The sequence below is a fragment of the Cotesia glomerata genome, linkage group LG6 (assembly GCF_020080835.1).
Source record: "Cotesia glomerata isolate CgM1 linkage group LG6, MPM_Cglom_v2.3, whole genome shotgun sequence".
Lineage (NCBI taxonomy): Eukaryota > Metazoa > Arthropoda > Insecta > Hymenoptera > Braconidae > Cotesia > Cotesia glomerata.
The window spans coordinates 1,559,600-1,577,511 of record NC_058163.1 but is presented as its reverse complement, the minus strand read 5'-3'; the positions used below and the strand labels follow the sequence as shown (position 1 = coordinate 1,577,511).

The following is a 17,912-nucleotide window of genomic DNA, read 5'->3' as shown; positions in this document are numbered from 1 at the left end:
AGATATAAACTCATTTCGATGTTACTCTCATCAAGATCTTTCATTTGAGTACCCACATGGCTTTTTTCATATATTTCATATATATGGTATTTGTGAAATATATAAATATATAAAATATATGAAAAATTGATGTGGGTACTCAAATGAAAGGTCTCGATGAGTGTATTCTCAATATGAGCTTATATCTTAAAAAACGTCAATTATTCACAAGATACAAGGTCATTTCTTAATTATGTGTCTAGATATATTTCAAAAATATTAAGAAATTTGCCGTTTATCAATTATGAAGAACTCTCACTACTTTCCTTACCACTTGCCGCCATTTATAACTACTACACTATCCAAACCCGCTAACAGATGGCGAAACTTGATAATTCTCACTGTTGTGCTCACCAATAACAAACAGATTCTATTAAAAATTCTATTTTTTTTAATAATTTATCTTTTTATTGATAAGAGCAACTTGATCTTTGCGTAACTAACGTCGCAGTTTCAACTTCAATATGGGAAAATATAAAATCAAGGTAAGAAATCTTTAATTCTTATTAATAATACAATACTATTTATATTTTTATTAAAATTTTTTTATTTTTCAAAATTTTTAATTAAAGGTGGGAATTATCGGCGGCTCCGGATTGGGTGATATCGCAAATAAAGTGCTGACAAACAGCAATCAGCTTGATTTAAAGGATTTAAAAAATGACTTTGGGATTCCCAGTGGCAACATCTACACCGGAGTCATCAATGGCGTTGATGTTGCCTTGCTATCTCGGTGAGTTTATAAAATAATTTTTTTTAATAAATTTAAAATTAAATTTTAATAAAGTTAGCCAACATTTGAAAATTTTTATAATTTTTTTTATTGAAAAAGACACGGCCAAGGACACAAAATTAACCCGACTAATGTAAATTATCGCGCAAATATCGAAGCGTTGAAACTGATAGGCTGCACTCATATATTAGCGTCTAATGCTTGCGGGTCACTGTGCGAAGAAATTGGCCGTGGACAATTAGTTATCCCTGACAGTTATATTGACCGGACTGTTGCAAGAAAGAACAGTTTGTTCGACGGAACTTCTCCGCGGTACCAAGGTAATTATAATGATAAGTATTTAGGCTGCATTCGAAAATACTCTATTTTCAGAAATATAATTAAGAAATGACCTTGTATCTTGTGAACTATTGACATTTTTAAAGATATAAGCTCATCTTGATGTTACACTCATCGAGACCTTTCATTTGAGTACCCACATCAATTTTTCATATATTTTATATATTTATATATATTATATATATGTATATATGAAAAATATATCAAAAATGCATGTGGGTACTCAAATGAAAGCTCTTGATGAATGTATCATCAGGATGAGTTTATATCTTTAAAAATGTCAATAATTAAGAAATGACCTTGTATCTTGTGAACTATTGACATTTTTGAAGATATAAGTTCATCTTGATGTTACACTCATCGAGACCTTTCATTTGAGTACCCACATCAATTTTTCATATATTTTATATATTTATATATATTATATATATGTATATATGAAAAATATATCAAAAATGCATGTGGGTACTCAAATGAAAGCTCTTGATGAGTGTAACATCGGGATGAGCTTATATCTTTAAAAATATCAATATTTAAGAAAGTACAGTGCAATTTAACAAAATTCATTATTTAATAAAGCAAAATTTTATTTATTTATAGTTCACAAGTTATGGTAGTCACATAGTAACTGCAAAGTTGCTAGTTTCATTATTATTAATTTTTTAGGAGTCTGCCACATGCCGATGGAACCGTCGTTCCATCCAGATGTCGCTGATGTATTCGAACAAGCTGCTAAGGAACTGGGAATTAGTGTTAGAAAAGGAGGAACTATTGTAATTATTGAGGGACCGAGATTTTCTTCAAAAGCGGAGAGTAACGCTTTCAGGTTATGGGGCGGCCATCTAGTCGGCATGACTTCGTGTCCTGAGGTAAGCTAGTTATGATTACTTTTGACTGTAGATAATAATATTAACGGAAGATTATATAGTCGGAAAATATTTTTTAATAACTGGAATTTAATTACTCTATCTCTAAATACATACTTAAAAAATGACTTTGTATCTTGAGAACTATTGACATTTTTTAAGATATAAGCATACCCCGATGTTACACTCGTCAAGGCCTTTCATTTGAGTACCCACATCAATTTTTCATATATTTTATATATTTATATATATTATATATATATATGTATATATATATTTACATATATTATATATATGTATATATGAAAAATATATCAAAAATGCATGTGGGTACCCAAATGAAAGGTCTTGATGAATGTAACATTGAAATGAGTTTATATCCTAAAAAATGTCAATAATTAAGAAATGACCTTATATCTTGTCAACAAATGACTTTTTTAAAGATATAAGCTCATTCCGATGTTACACTCATCAAATGTCAATAATTAAGAAATGACCTTATATCTTGTCAACAAATGACTTTTTTAAAGATATAAGCTCATTCCGATGTTACACTCATCAAGACCTTTCATTTGAGTACCAACATCAATTTTTCATATATTTTATATATTTACATATATTATATATATGTATATATGAGAAATATATAAAAAATGCATGTGGGTACTCAAATGAAAGCTCTTGATGAGCATTACATCCTGATGAGCTTATATCTTTAAAATCATCAATATTTAAGGAAGTACAGTACAATTTAACAAAAGTCAAGTAATATAATATATATTACAGGTTAGCGTAGCCAAAGAAGCTGGAATAATCTACGGCGCTATCGCCATGGCTACTGACTACGACTGCTGGAAGGAGTCCGACAACGTCTGTGCCGGGGACGTTATCCAAGTCTTCTTACAAAATGTCTCCAAAATAACCGACCTGCTGATCAAGGCCGTCGAACTGATCGGCCAGCGACAGTGGGACCAGCAGCTCGATCATCTCAAAGTAATTTTTTATTTTTACTATTTACAATTATTAATATTATTTTCTCAATAATAATAAAGTTAGCCGACACTTTTGATTTTTTTATTTTGCTTAATTTATTAAATTATAACTAAAAAAATATTTTCAAAAAATTGCACATATAGTTTTTGAAAATTTTTTTTTTATTTTCTCGTAGTCATTTTTTCAATAAAAAAAAATTCTAAAAATTTTTAAATTTCGGCTAACTTAATTTTTATATTTTCTCACCATAACTTTATATATTTTTTTATAGAATCTCGTGGAATCTGGAAACGTCTCATCCAAAAATTGATCCCAAGTAAAATAAAATAAAAAAAATTATTTCACATTTAACACACAACACACTCAAACTATTTTTGTATCTACAATAAATAATAATAAATTAATAATAATAAAATCATTGATTATTATCAACGGAACATTTTTATATTTATTTATTATTATTATTATTTTACATATTTATTTTTTTATAATTATAGAAGAATAACGATTCGAATACTTAATTTATCTACAATTTACATCTTTGTTATTTATATTTGTATTTTTATCGCTTCTTAATATTGGAACCAAAACCAAAAAATATTTTTTTAAAGCATAGCTTTTTATTTATTTTTTTTCAATACTTTGAGGCACAAAAAATTATTTAAACTCTCCATTTTATTACCGATTTATTTAAAAAAAAAAAAAATTGACAGTCCTTAATAAAATTATGGCAAAAATAAAAATTAGAGACTGAAAACTTTTTTTTTATTTCTTTAATATATATTTTTATTTTTAATATACTTAAATATTTTAATAGACTTTATATCGCTTTAATACGAAAATTATTTACAAGTTTATTGATTTTTTTTTTAACCAGAAAAAAAAATGTTAAATTTGATTTTTTTTTTTTTTTTTAATTTTTCCGAATATAAGTTGTGCGAAATAACGATGGAATAATTTTTTTTAATTTATTGGAGTTTAAATTTTGTTTTTTTAAATTTATGGTAGCGTTTATTGGCTTTTTTTTATTTATTGAACCTTACTATCTACCATGTCGACATTTATTTTATAATAGACGTAAGGGTAGTACTCATTCTGGCCAAAACCTAGTCCAGGAATATCTACACTCTGAAGAATAAAAATATTTATGTAATTTAATTATAGTAATTATTTTTAAAGATAATAAAGAGATCATTAATAGATTTTTTGTGATATTACAAACAGAAAAAAAAATTTTTTTTAGTGAAATGCTCTATCTTTAGATACATAATTAAGAAATGACCTTGTATTTTAAGAAATATTTACGTTTTTGAAGATATAAGCTCATTCTGATGTTACAATTATCGAGACCTTTCATTTGAGTACCCACATCAATTTTTCATATATTTTATATATTTATATATATTATATATATGTATATATGAAAAATATATCAAAAATGCATGTGGGTACTCAAATGAAAGCTCTTGATAAGTGTAACATCGAGATGACTTTATGTCTTAAAAAATGTCAAAAATTAAGAAATTACTTTGTATCTTGTGAACTATTGACATTTTTGAACATACAAGCTAATCTTGATGTTACACTCATTGAGACCCTTAATTTGAGTACCCACATCAATTTTTCATATATTTTATATATTTACATATTTATATATATTATATATATGTATACATCAAAAATATATCAAAAATGCATGTGGGTACTCAAATGAAAGCTCTTGATGAGTGTAACATCGGGATGAGTTTATATCTTAAAAAATGTTAATAATTAAGAAATGACCTTGTACTTTGTTAGATATTGACATTTTTAAAGAAATAAACTCATCCCGATGTTACTCTTATCGAGACATTTCATTTGAGTACCCACTTGCATTTTTGATATATTTTTCATATATATATACATATAATATATATAAATATCTAAAATATATGAAAAATTGATGTAGGTAGTCAAATGAAAGGTCTTGATGAGTGTAACATCGGGATGAGCTTATATCTTCAAAAATGTCAATAATTAAGAAAATACAGTGCAATTTAACAAAAGTCATAATTTAGTAAAAACCTTGTATCTTATGAACTATTAACATTTTTATAGATATAAGCTCATCCCGATGTTACACTCATCGAGACCTTTAATTTGAGTACCCACATCAATTTTTCATATATTTTATATATTTATATATATTATATATATGTATATATGGAAAATATATCAAAAATGCATGCGGGTACTCAAATGAAAGCTCTTGATAAGTGTAACATCAGGATGAGCTTATATCTTTAAAAATGTCAATAGTCAAGAAAGTACAGTGCAATTTAAGAAATGTCATCATTAGGACAAAATTGTATTTATTTATAGTTCACATAGTGACTGCAAGATTGCTAGTAAAAATAGCAATTAATCAATTTGAAAAAAATTTTTGCAAGTTAATTTATATTTAAATGGTCTCTTTAATTATAAATAAATTTAATTATCAATTAAATACTCACATCTTGATTAGCAGAATGTCCACCAGAAGCTGCCGAAGAATCCAAATGAGCGTAAAGTTGATTTAAAACGTCGCGCAATCGTTTCGTAGTTTTTTTATTAGGGTGTAATAAAATTGCTTGGAAATTTACTGGTAGCCCGTATCTTAAAAAAAATCAATAATAATAATCATAATAATAATAATGATGAACAATAATAATAATAAATACCTTAAAACAGATTCAACAAAAACACGCAATGCTTTAACATGAATCCAAGCGCAAAAGCACTCGCTAAAGTTGACCTTGAGCCAACGAACAAGAGGACCAAACTGTTTCTTCTTGTCGGTAACAAGCTTGGTAATTTCATTTTTACCAGCAGCCAGTTCCTCTTCATTGTAAGTGAAGTCGCGAACAATGAACTTCTTTTCACGCGCGTGAAGCTTAAACTCCTCGATGACTTTCTTGAAGAGAGTTACGGTGAACAATCCGTACTCCGCGTCCTGGGTGATCAGTTGCGTGCTACGGGGCACGATCATGTCCGTCAGCTTCTCGTAGATGGCGTGCCACTCGTGGAAGCTTGACTTTGGCACGATCACCAACAGAGTTGACAGGTACTCGCTGTCCAGAATAAAGTGCTCCTTTTTTACCAGGTCTGCCAGGTTGCGGGTTAACAAACTTCCTCTGGATAAAAAAGTAATTGATACTTCTTTTTTTATTGTTCAAATTAGGACTTTTTTAAGTTTCTCGGGATTTAAATTTAACTTTTTATAGCTTATTTTGTTCGTTTTAATGTCTACTTTAAAGTACGTTCATTTATTTTTATAAAAAAAATTTATTTCATATAAAAAATCCTAAAAAATTAAAGAAACTTCAGAAAACTGCGAAAATAGGTCAAAATCAATTTTTTTAATGTTCAACTTTTTATTTATAAAACTTCCAGACATCTAAATTCAACTTATTATAGCTTACTTTATTTGTTAAAATGCTTTCTTTAAGGTACAATCATTTATTTTTGTGAAAAAAATTTATTTCATTGAAAAAATCCTATAAAATCAAAGAAACTCAAGAAAACTTTGATAATCAGTAAAAATTGAACTATCTTATTTTCAACTTTTATTTTTTTCAACTTCCCGATATCAAAATTCAGCTTATTATAGCTTATTTCATTCGTTGGAATGTCTACTTTAAGGTACAGGAATTTATTTTTTTAAAAAAAATTTATTTCATAGAAAAAATCCTAAAAAATTGAAGAAAGTTACAAAAACTGCGATAATATGCAAAAATCAATTTTTTAAATGTTTATCATTTTATTTATCTAACTTCCAGACATCAAAATTGAACTAATTATAGCTCATTTTATTTATTGGAATGTCTACTTTAAGGTACATTGATTGGTTTTTCTAATAAAAATTTATTTCATAGAAAAAATCCTAAAAAATCAAAGAAAGTTGGAAAAACTGCGATAATAGGTAAAAATCAATTTTTTTAATTTTCAACTTTTAATTTTTTTAATTTCCTGATATTAAAATTAAGCTTATTATAGATCATTTTACTCATTAAGATGTTTACTTTAAGAGACATTCATTAATTTTTATGAAAAAAATTTATTTCATTGAAAAAATCCTAAAAAATCAAAGAAACTTTCGAAAATTGCTATAATAGGCAAAAATTAAGTTATCTTATTTTCAAGATTTAATTTTTTTAACTTCCTAATATCAAAATTCAACCTATTATAGCTCATTTTACTCGTTAAGATGTCTCAATTAAGGGACATTAATTGATTTTTCTAAAAAAAAATTATTTCATTGAAAAAATCCTAAAAAATCAAAGAAACTTTCGAAAATTGCTATAATAGGCAAAAATTAAGTTATCTTATTTTCAAGATTTAATTTTTTTAACTTCCTGATATCAAAATTTAACTTATTATAGCTCATTTTACTCGTTAAGATGTCTAAATTAAGGGACATTAATTGATTTTTTTAAAAAAAAATTATTTCATTGAAAAAATCCAAAAAAATTGAAGAAAGTCAGAAAAAGTGGGATAATAGGCAAAAATCAATTTTTTTAAAAAGTAAATTAAATTATTTTTTATCACTTACGTTTGTTTCTTCTCAAGATTCTGAAGACTTCCCTTCAAATTATTGTAAGTAGTGGACTTAGTTTTCAAATCAGCGTCTATCTGACCGACTTGTTTGCCAATAATGTCGGCAATATTTCTCAAAGACTGTTTTATCGGATACTTGGCCATGTCCCACTGGAAACGTGTTATGTAAGTCGGCAAATCACCTGTTTACAACAAAATCGTTACTAATGTGCCGACAAATAAATTTCTAACGGATAAATCCAACAAACTCAATAAAAATTCATGCAGTCTTGTTCTAATAATTAATTAATATAAATAAAATGCATCAATTAAGTATAAGCCAAGTAAAGCGACATAGCAATTACAAGCAATGATTGGAATGATGGAGGCAAGACAAGTTTGTCACTCAAAATAAAATAACTTGTGCGTGGAGTGACCACGAGTTTAATTTAATGTCTTATGTCGAAGTTCATCTAATGTCTAGTGTCTAACGCGAGTCGTCGCATGGAAAAAGTGCCATGCACAAGACATTGTCATCATAACCATAATAACTTTTATTATTCGAGCTATACTTTGTTTGTGTGCTGGTTTGTGTTGATTATTGTTACAAATCATCCAAATTATATTTATTAACACAAATGATAAAAATCCCTCTGTATTTTTGTCAAAGATCAGGACCAAGGTCCTGATCACTAAAACAAAAAAATTTATATTATTAAAAAGTCACTTCGTGACTTTTTATAAATAAGAAAATTTTGGCTTGATTTTCTGACGAGTTTATAAAATTTTTAAAACAATTTTGAAAATAATAGTGCTATTAAGGTAAAAGCCCCAATTATTGACAGGGGTCTAAATATTGACACCCTAATTTATTTTTAAATATATTTAATCATCTGTAATAAGAATAACTATCATATAAATTTTTATTAAATTCTAATTAATTAAAAAATTGAAAAAAATTACAGTCCGTTAATATTAAATATTAATTATTAAAAAATAAAGTTAGCACCAGTTAAAACCTTACGAGCGTCTATTTTCTTAACAACTTTCGTTAGAAAAGTAATTTTTTTAAATGCTGTTTAAATTAATTTCTTCATCTAATTATATGATCTTTTTTTTTTTTTAATTAACAAAATATGAAAAATTTATAAAATTGAATAATCGAAATTAATTGTTTCCTTTATAATATTTAAACAATGGGTGTCAATAACTAGTTGATAATTTTTAACTTGAATCTCATATTGACAGCCAGTCGACAGCGCCATCACGCCTTTTTTTTACTTTAACCTATAAAATTAACTGTAAGAGTTTGAACTCTTCTGATTAAATAAATTATTTTTAAATTAATTTTTATATTTTTAATAGTAATTAATCATTTATGGAAATTATTATTAATAAACTTTAATAATATTGATTACTTAATAAGTTTGGATAAATAAGAATAAGCTGATGATTCTAGGCATGCGCAGTATAGGTGTCAATAATTGGGGCTAAGGTATGTCAATAATTAGATCAATCAGTTTTTTAACCTGTCAATAATTGGTGTCTCCGGATAGTCTATTTAATTATTTAAAATTAATTAGTAAATATCAGTGATTATGATTTTAAAAAAAGAAATTGATTAGTAAAAACATTTCTTGAGACATTGCCACAAACAAAATTCAACGATATTGATATTTGATTGCTTAAAAAAAATCAAATCATAACTTTGTCTCTTGTAGAGTCAATAATTGGGGCTTTTACCTTAGATCAATTAAGAATCATTTAATGGAAAAATGTGACAGAACGAACTGTTAAAAACTTCGCTAAAAATTTTATATAAAAAATTGACAAAAATATATAAAACCAAAAGGAACTAATTCTTGTCAAGACCTTTCTGATGATACCAAATTAAACTACAAAAATTCCTTAAAATAATAATATGCTCGTCAAAAAATTTTCCTTACTCTTGAAATTTATTTAAATCATAAATGACGCCGAAAAAAATATCAATCCTAATTTACGATAAAGATATACACGATCAGAAATTTTTCTTAGTCTCTTAATCACTGATAGAAAGATTTGTTTATATTTAATAAGCTTTATTAACTCTTAATAAATGATTTTTCAACATCATATGATTTAATAAATATTTATTAACAGTTAATAAATTATTTATTAAATACGATTTATTAAATGTTAATGAATATTTGTTAACAATAAGTAATTTATTAAGTACAATTTATTAACTGTTAATAAATATTTATTAATGGTTAATAAATATTTGTTAACTGTTAACAAATATTTATTTAAAATAAAAAGCAAAAATAATTTTCTTTCGACACTTTTTATAACCCTAGCTGGAATAAATGACAATAATTAAATTCACTAAATAAATTAACCTTTTTAATATTTAAAAATATAAAAGATAATTATTCACTGTCATAGAATTTGGTATTTTACAATAAACGTTATTATAATGTAATATAATTAATGCAAATAATTTATAAAGATGATTTTTGTTTATAAGCAATCTTGATATCATATTACATTGCAAGCGAAACAAATTCACTCAACAAAATATTTATCAACTGTTAATAAATATTTGTTAACTATTAATAAATACTTATTAACTATCAATAAATATACTTTCCTCCCAAATGAATATTTATTGATAAATTAATAAATATTTATTAAAACTAAATAAATTAAAAGACTTCAAATAAATTAAATTAATAGTTAATAAATCCTTCTATCAGTAATTATATTAATAATTTTCAAAACAAAATATATAGATAAATTTTGACCCTACCTATAATTACTTAAAAACGTTATCATTAAATTTTCTTTATTTTCTTAATTTTAATAAAATTTATTATAAAAAAAAACAAAAATCAAACCCCACACCAGTGAAGCTCAAGCGTCGTGAAAATCCGTGCAGTGTACTCAAACATAAATAATTGGAGTATCCTTATCGACAGTCGATTGGGCTTCCTTATAAATATATAAAATATACCGGCGGTCGATAATATAGAATAAAAACAAATGCTTCACGTAAGCTCATGAAGGACTAACAAAATGAGTGACCGGACAGGAATTCAGGTTATCACAATAGTACAAGGGTCCAATCGGTTGTCGAGGCTGTCGGGATGGGTACCTGGATAAAGAATGCCCCCAAAATCATCATCATCATCATCATCATCATCAATATCATCATCATCCAGCTCTTCTTTATCAACATCACACTCTTCTTTATCGGCAGTCTTTTCGCAGCTTTTTTCTTGAACTTCATCATCCAGGTGTTGATCCTCCTTAGCACAGTGATCGTCCGCAGCTTTGGCACTCTTCCTCTTAGAAGACTTCCTCCTGAAGAATTTTTTAGATCTACGGTCGGTAATTTTACCGTCGGTAACTTTTCGGTCGGTAATTTTTTTACTGGACCCAAAGGCATCCTCATGGTCGCTGACAGACGAGACTGACCAGGTTGGAGACAGCGGAGACGCGGTGGATGGTAAGAGTGGGGGTGAGGGCGATGATGAAGCGGAATTAGCACACCAATGGACTTGGTAGCATGAATAAATAGATGAAGACTCGTTTGAAGTTGATTTATTGGTATTGTCGCTGCTACTGGTACTAACGGATTTTTTCTTATCATGAGAGGAGCAGAAGAAGGAGCTGGAAGTGGTAGTTGTGGTCGGGGAGAAATGGAAGTGCTGGTGATGCTGACCTAGGCTGGCTGGCCCCGAGTCCGTCTCCTTCCAGAGCTTCGGCAAGTCGGTATGATGGTTATGGTGGTGGTGGTGATGGTGATGGTGGTGGTTGTGGTTCTGGTGGTCACGCGCCTTCGACGTTGGCGTCACGGGTGTGTTTGGCGGCGTCCCGATCGTAGGTACTTCGGGGCTTGGGCTTTCTTCGTCCACTGATGTCTGACCTACCAGGTCCCAAGGTTTTTGCGCCCCCGAATTATTTCACTGGTTTTTTTTTAGGCTTTTTACGTGAGTATTTAATTTTTTTTACAGTTCGATCGCTTTTTTTTTCTAACAGGTTATGGGGCCCAGGGCAGGGAGAATTTTTTTGCACGATTTTTTTTTAATTTAAAAATTAAGTTTAATTTTATTTCAACTTAGTCAGGGTTGATTTATTAGAAAAAAAAAAAAAAAAAATATTTTGATGGGGATCGAACCCACGACCTTGTAATTAGAAACTTAAATTAATTTTTTTTTTAATATGCTATAACTTGGAAGCTATTTGAGATAAAAAAACAAAAAAAGTATAAAGAGATAATTGATCAAAATTTATCAAAAAAATTATTTTTTTTTTTTAAATGCAATAACTTAGAATCTATTTGAGATAAAAAAAAAAAATATAAAGATAAAATTGATCAGAATTTATCAATTTTTTTTTTTTTTTTTTTTTTAATGAAATTTAAGCACTAAAATTTTTTTTATAAAAAAATTTTTTTTAGCGATCGAACCTTTTTAAATTAATATTAAATACTCAGATAAATACACGATAAACCAAAAAATGCAAATGATAACAAAATAACAAAAAAAAATAAACGATATACGAAAAAAAAAAAAAATTGCAGATTTCTCAGTGCAAAATATATTTACAAAAAAAAATGTAAATAAAAAAAAAACGTTGTAGTGGCTACTATGAAGATGACCACAGTAACCCAACCGACTCCTTAATAAACTCCAATTATTTATTTTCAGATTATAAATTATATCAATTGTGTCCTGATTATTCCAAGTGTTGATTATTGTTAGTGTTTTATTATATTAGATGATTAATTTGGTATTAACCTTGCAAAAAAAGCAATTAGGTTTGTTAAATTTTGTACTGTGCGCGTGTACGGCAGATAAATTATATATATTAATATTAATTTATAGGGTAGTTAAAATGTAAGGGAGATAAAGGGTTAATGTGGTCAAAAAATTAAATAAAAATAATAATAATAATTAAATAATAATTTTGTGGAAAAATTATGGTTAATTTTACCACTTAATGCAAGCAAAGCTTAAAAAAAAAAAAAATTAAATTAAATTAAATAAAATAATATATAAGAAGCCCTATAATTATTATTATTATATTTATCTTTTTTTTTGACTACACATACAATTATGTTTTTTTAAACAGATTTATAAGTGAGTTTTTTTTTATAAATTTGTTTAAAATTTAGTTAAATTCTAGATTTGTTGATTAGATATAAAAATATGCTTGAAAATAAATTAACATTATTTATTATTTTAATCTTGAGTTTTAATTGATGAAAATTTTAATTTTTTTTTCAAAAAAAAATTTTGTTTTTCAATTTAAAAAAAAAATGTTTTTTTTTTTTTTAAATTTTTTTCTGAAAATTGCCTCAGATTAAATTTCTGTAGAAAAAAAATTTTAAAACCAATAACATAAAAAATAAAAATAAAAAATTGTAAGTGAACTGACAAATAAAATAAAAATTTAAAAAATAATCAATTAGTGTGCATGTTTAGTGATGTGTACAGTATTTTGTGTGTAATTATCACACCGAACCCAGCAGACATCCGACATATTAATAAAATAAAAATAAATAAAATGAATAAAATTTTGCTTTATTAAATAATTATTTTTGTTAAATTGCACGGTACTTTCTTAAATATTGACGTTTTTTAATATATAAGCTCATCCTGAGGTTACACTCATCAAGACCTTTCATTTGAGTAGCCACATGACATTTTTGATATATATTTCATATATACATATATATAATATATATAAATATATGAAATATATGAAAAATTGATGTGGGTACTCAAATGAAAGGTCTCAATGAATGTAATGTCGGGATAAGCTTATATCTTTAAAAATGTCAATATTTCACAAAATACAAAGTAATTTCTCAATTATTGACACTTTTAAAGATATAAACTCATTTCAATGTTACACTCATCGAGATCTTTCATTTGAGTACCCCATGCATTTTCATATATTTTTCATATATTCATATATATAATATATATAAATATATAAAATATATGAAAAATTGATGTGAGTACTCATATGAAAGGTCTTGATGAGTACAATGTCGAGATGAGCTTATATCTTTAAAAATGTCAATATTTCACAAAATACAAAGTAATTTCTCAATTATTGAGATTTTTAAAGATATAAACTCATTTCAATGTTACACTCATCGAGACCTTTCATTTGAGTACCCACATGCATTTTCATATATTTTTCATATATACATATATATAATATATATAAATATATGAAAAATTGATGTGGGTACTCAAATGAAAGGACTCGATGAGTGTAACATCGGGATGAGCTTATATCTTTAAAAATATCAATTGTTCACACGATACCTGGTAATTTTTTAATTACGTGTCTTGGAAACAAAATTTTTCTTAATAATATAGATTAAAATTCAATAATAAAAATTTAAAAATAAAATCAGATGTCTGTTGTCCCAGTGGAGTTTAGTTTATCATGAAATCTAATCCAAACATTTCTTAATGAAGAATTTCTTAATGAAGGATTAGATTTATGTTAAAATTAATATTAAGTTCTAAAACACCATACACAATAAATTAATTATTAATTATTAATTAACAGTCAACAAATTCCATTATTAAAAGTAAATTTTAATTACATAAGTATAAAAAAAAATTTTTTAAAAACTCACTGTTGTTGGCCATTAGATTTTCGTGGAGCTTGTCACGTTGGTCCTCGAGGACTTCGCCTAAGTAGACAGCGACTTTGCGCGTTACCTGCTCGACGAAGGTGTCCAACTTGCCTAGGTCGTCTGACAACCCTACTAGCTGGTCCAAAGTACCGACTTTTAGGTCTGGGATGTGGAATTTGTAGTTTGCAGACAGCGAGTGCTGCTTTGATGTTAGGTTGTTCATTGTTTCCCAGGTCTGCTGGCAGGTTTTGTCACCTGGGGCTGATATTAACCAATATTCCGTCATTTTTATGATGGTATTTTTTATCTGAAAATTAATATTTTTTAATAATTTATTTAGGAATTTAGAATGTTTTATATTAATTTTTTTTTTTAATTATCTATATTATTGAAAGAATGAGAAAAATTTTGTCTCTAGGATCATTCTCATCAATGGTTAATTTATTATAAGTATTTAGGCTGCATTCGAAAATGCTCAAGCTCTAGATACATAATTAAGAAATGACCTTGTATCTTGTGAACTATTGACATTTTTAAAGATATAAGGTCATACTGATGTTAAATTCATCAAGACCTTTCATTTGAATACCCACATCGATTTTTCATATATATATATATGAAAAAAGCATGAAAAATGCATGTGGGTACTCAAATAAAAGCTCTTGATGCGTGTAATGTAGGGATGAGCTTATATCTTTAAAATCATCAATAATTAAGAAAGTACAGTGCAACTTAACAAAATTCATTATTTAGTAAAGATATTGTATCTTGTGAACTATTAACATTTTTAAAGATATAAGCTCACCTCGACATTATACTCATCGAGACCTTTCATGTGAGTACCTACATCAATTTTTCATATATTTACATATATTACATATATGTATATATGAAAAATATATCAAAAATGCATGTGGGTACTCAAATGAAAGCTCTTGATGAGTGTAACATCGGGGTGAGCTTATATCGTTAAAAATGTCAATAATTAAGAAATTACAGTGCAATATAACAAAAGTCATTATTTAGTAAAGATCTTATATCTTGTAAAATATTTAAATTTTTAAAAATATAAGCTCATCCTGATGTTACATTCATTTAGACCTTTCATGTGAGTACCCACATCAATTTTTCATATATTTCATATATTTATATATATTACATATATGTATATATGAAAAATATATCAAAAATGCATGTAGGTACTCAAATAAAAGCTCTTGATGCGTGTAACATCAGGATGAGCTTATATCTTTAAAATCATCAATAATTAAGAAAGTACAGTGCAATTTAACAAAAATCATTGTTTAGAAAAGACCTTGTATCTTGTGAAACATTGAAATTTTTAAAGATATAAGCTTATCCTGACATTACACTCTTTGAGATCTTTCATTTGAGTACCCACATCAATTTTTCATATATTTCATATATTTATATATATTATATATATGTATATATGAAAAATATATCAAAAATGCATGTGGGTACTCAAATGAAAGCTCTTGATCATTGTAACATCAGGATGAGCTTATATCTTTAAAAACTTCAATATGTAAGAAAATACAGTCCAATTTAACAAAAATCATTTTTTGATAAAGCTAAATTTTATTTATTGCCTTGCAATTTTCGGCGGTCACGTAGCGACTGCAGGTTGCTAGTTTTCAAATATTTTCATTAAATTTTTTAATTTTTAAAATAAATTCAGTAATTTTTAAGACTAATTTTTTACTTTTTAAAATAAATTTAGTATTATTTCTTAATTTTTAGGAATAATTTTTTAATCAAAAAGAATTTTTTTTTCATTTATGAATTTAATTGTTGAATAAAAAAATTTTGAATTCAAGCTTGAGTAAAAAATTTCATTTTTTTGAATTTCTAAAAATAAATCCTTAAAAATAATAATTAAAAATTTCGTATAAAAATCTCAAAAAAATAGTCAAAAATCAGCTGATTTAAATTTTAAAATACCAAAATTCTACTCCAATTAAATTAACTAAATAAATTCATCATAAAAAATAAATAGGTCAAGTATATCCTCCATCAACCACCCCTTTAACCTTCTAATGGGTTCATTGTTTCATTAATAAAATTTCAATCTGTCTAAAAAAAATCTTTAAAAGATAAATTTCAAATTATAAATTTATTATTTCGGGGGTGTGGTTATACTCGTGAGCAATTACGTAATTAAATGATCCACGTGATCCAGAATTAGTGAGTGGCGCGCACGATCCGATCGATAATACTCTCAATGACAGCCCATTAATAACAAACGTTTACATTAATACAATAATAATTTTACCAAAAAAAATAATTTTTTCATTAATAAAAAAATCAATAAATAAAAATAATAATAATATTTTAATTTAATTAAAATAAAATTAGTAGTTTACCTAGACAGTAGATCTGAATCCGTAAAAATCTAAAATCCAACGCCCAACTGAATTGTCAAAATGACTATGTGGCGCCGAAGTCTCCTGAAAAAATCAATACTCCATTATTGCTCACTCACTGTCCATTTATTTAATTAAATATTACAATTGTATTATCATTGTGACACTGTCATATTAAAATGACATTTTATTATTAAATAAAAAAATTATTAAGAGTGTAAAAAAGAAGTTGGGAAAAAAATTAATGCATAAAATGGCCTGCGTCACTTTTGGGAAAGTTATTTGAATAGTTTTGTTTGAATGTTTATCACCAGGAGGTTGATCGCAATTGATAAGTGTAATTAGTGCTGGTAATAATTAAGAGGTTTAATTAATTACTTGGTTTAATTTATTAAAGATTGCTGGCAGATGAATCTGGTGGAAAACTATACACTGGCTGAGCGAGTTAATTTCGATAGAACCATCGTTAATTCACGTGATGTCTGTTGTTTTCACGACCCGCCCAGGGCCTAGCTCACAATTCACTGCTTATACTCATGACTGCTACCAACTACTGGAGGCGGGGAGTTTTTAGTTACTAGGAAAACATGGGCAGTGGCGCCAAGGGCGGGAAATTTTTGAAAATTTGAATTATCAGGGAAATATTTTTAAAGAGATCCAAGTACCCAAGGAATTATAAAAAATTAAAATTTTGTTTTGTTGAATAATGACTTTTGTTAATATGCGCTGTACTTTTTTAACTATTGACTTTTTTAATGATATAAGCTCATCCCGATGTTACATTTATCAAGAGCTTTCATTTGAGTACCCACATGCATTTTTGATATATTTCTCATATATACATATACATGATATATATAAATATATAAAATATATGAAAAATTGATGTGGGTACTCAAATGAAAGGTCTCAATGAATGTAATATCAGAATGAGCTTATATCTTTAAAATGTCAATAGTTTACAAGATACAAGGTCATTTCTTAAATATTGACATTTTTTAACAGGCGAGACCATCTTTTTCTCGCTTTGCTCTCACGGAGTTCAACGGAACTATCTCTGTCGCACTCCCAACAGCAGAGCAATTGCAGTTTCGATTGGTTTGACGAAGCGAATGAAATTTTTGAAAAAACCGCTTTGTGGTGAAATAGTTTATTAAATTATCTATTATCTCTAAAAACGTTTTTTCAAAATTTCCATTCGTTTCGCTAAGCCGATTGAAACTGCAATCACTGGTCTCGGCTGTTAAGATATAAACTCATACCGATGTTACACTCATCAAGAGCTTTCATTTGAGTACCCACATGCATTTTTGATATATTTTTCATATATACATATACATGATATATATAAATAT

General features: G+C 26.9%; 2 protein-coding genes across 3 annotated transcripts; one reads left to right on the top strand and one right to left on the bottom strand.

Annotated features, from left to right (window-relative positions):
• Positions 1–370: 370 nt before the first annotated feature.
• On the top strand, positions 371–3,407 carry LOC123267622 (S-methyl-5'-thioadenosine phosphorylase). Its single transcript, XM_044732344.1, has 6 exons — positions 371–524; positions 612–772; positions 872–1,092; positions 1,778–1,980; positions 2,764–2,970; positions 3,242–3,407. The coding sequence occupies exons 1-6, from the start codon at positions 504–506 to the stop codon at positions 3,278–3,280; spliced, it is 852 nt and encodes a 283-aa protein (XP_044588279.1). The 5' UTR covers positions 371–503; the 3' UTR covers positions 3,281–3,407.
• A 560-nt stretch (positions 3,408–3,967) lies between these two features.
• Positions 3,968–17,065, bottom strand: LOC123267618 (V-type proton ATPase subunit C). Of its 2 annotated transcripts, XM_044732340.1 has the most exons (7): positions 16,936–17,065; positions 16,558–16,641; positions 14,171–14,477; positions 7,541–7,727; positions 5,670–6,122; positions 5,463–5,604; positions 3,968–4,098 (listed from the first exon to the last, which is right to left on the bottom strand). In XM_044732340.1, exons 3-7 carry the CDS (start codon positions 14,454–14,456, stop codon positions 4,000–4,002), a joined length of 1,167 nt encoding a protein of 388 aa, XP_044588275.1. In that variant the 5' UTR covers positions 14,457–14,477; positions 16,558–16,641; positions 16,936–17,065; the 3' UTR covers positions 3,968–3,999. The 2 variants fall into 2 exon arrangements, with proteins under 2 accessions (XP_044588275.1, XP_044588276.1); XM_044732341.1 differs by lacking the exons at positions 3,968–4,098; positions 5,463–5,604; positions 5,670–6,122; positions 7,541–7,727 and adding an exon at positions 10,416–11,434.
• Positions 17,066–17,912: the final 847 nt, after the last annotated feature.

Excerpts from the sequence above, each read along its gene's own strand:
- LOC123267622 (XM_044732344.1), top strand. The coding sequence starts at position 504 with ATGGGAAAATATAAAATCAAG. Across the intron at positions 1,093-1,777 it reads AACTTCTCCGCGGTACCAAG|GAGTCTGCCACATGCCGATG; the intron begins GTAATTATAATG and ends TTAATTTTTTAG. Across the intron at positions 2,971-3,241 it reads AGCAGCTCGATCATCTCAAA|AATCTCGTGGAATCTGGAAA; the intron begins GTAATTTTTTAT and ends ATTTTTTTATAG.
- LOC123267618 (XM_044732340.1), bottom strand. The coding sequence starts at position 14,456 with ATGACGGAATATTGGTTAATATCAGCCCCAGGTGACAAAACCTGCCAG. Across the intron at positions 6,123-7,540 it reads AATCTTGAGAAGAAACAAAC|AGGAAGTTTGTTAACCCGCA; the intron begins GTAAGTGATAAA and ends TTTTTTATCCAG. Across the intron at positions 5,605-5,669 it reads TTTGTTGAATCTGTTTTAAG|ATACGGGCTACCAGTAAATT; the intron begins GTATTTATTATT and ends ATTTTTTTTAAG.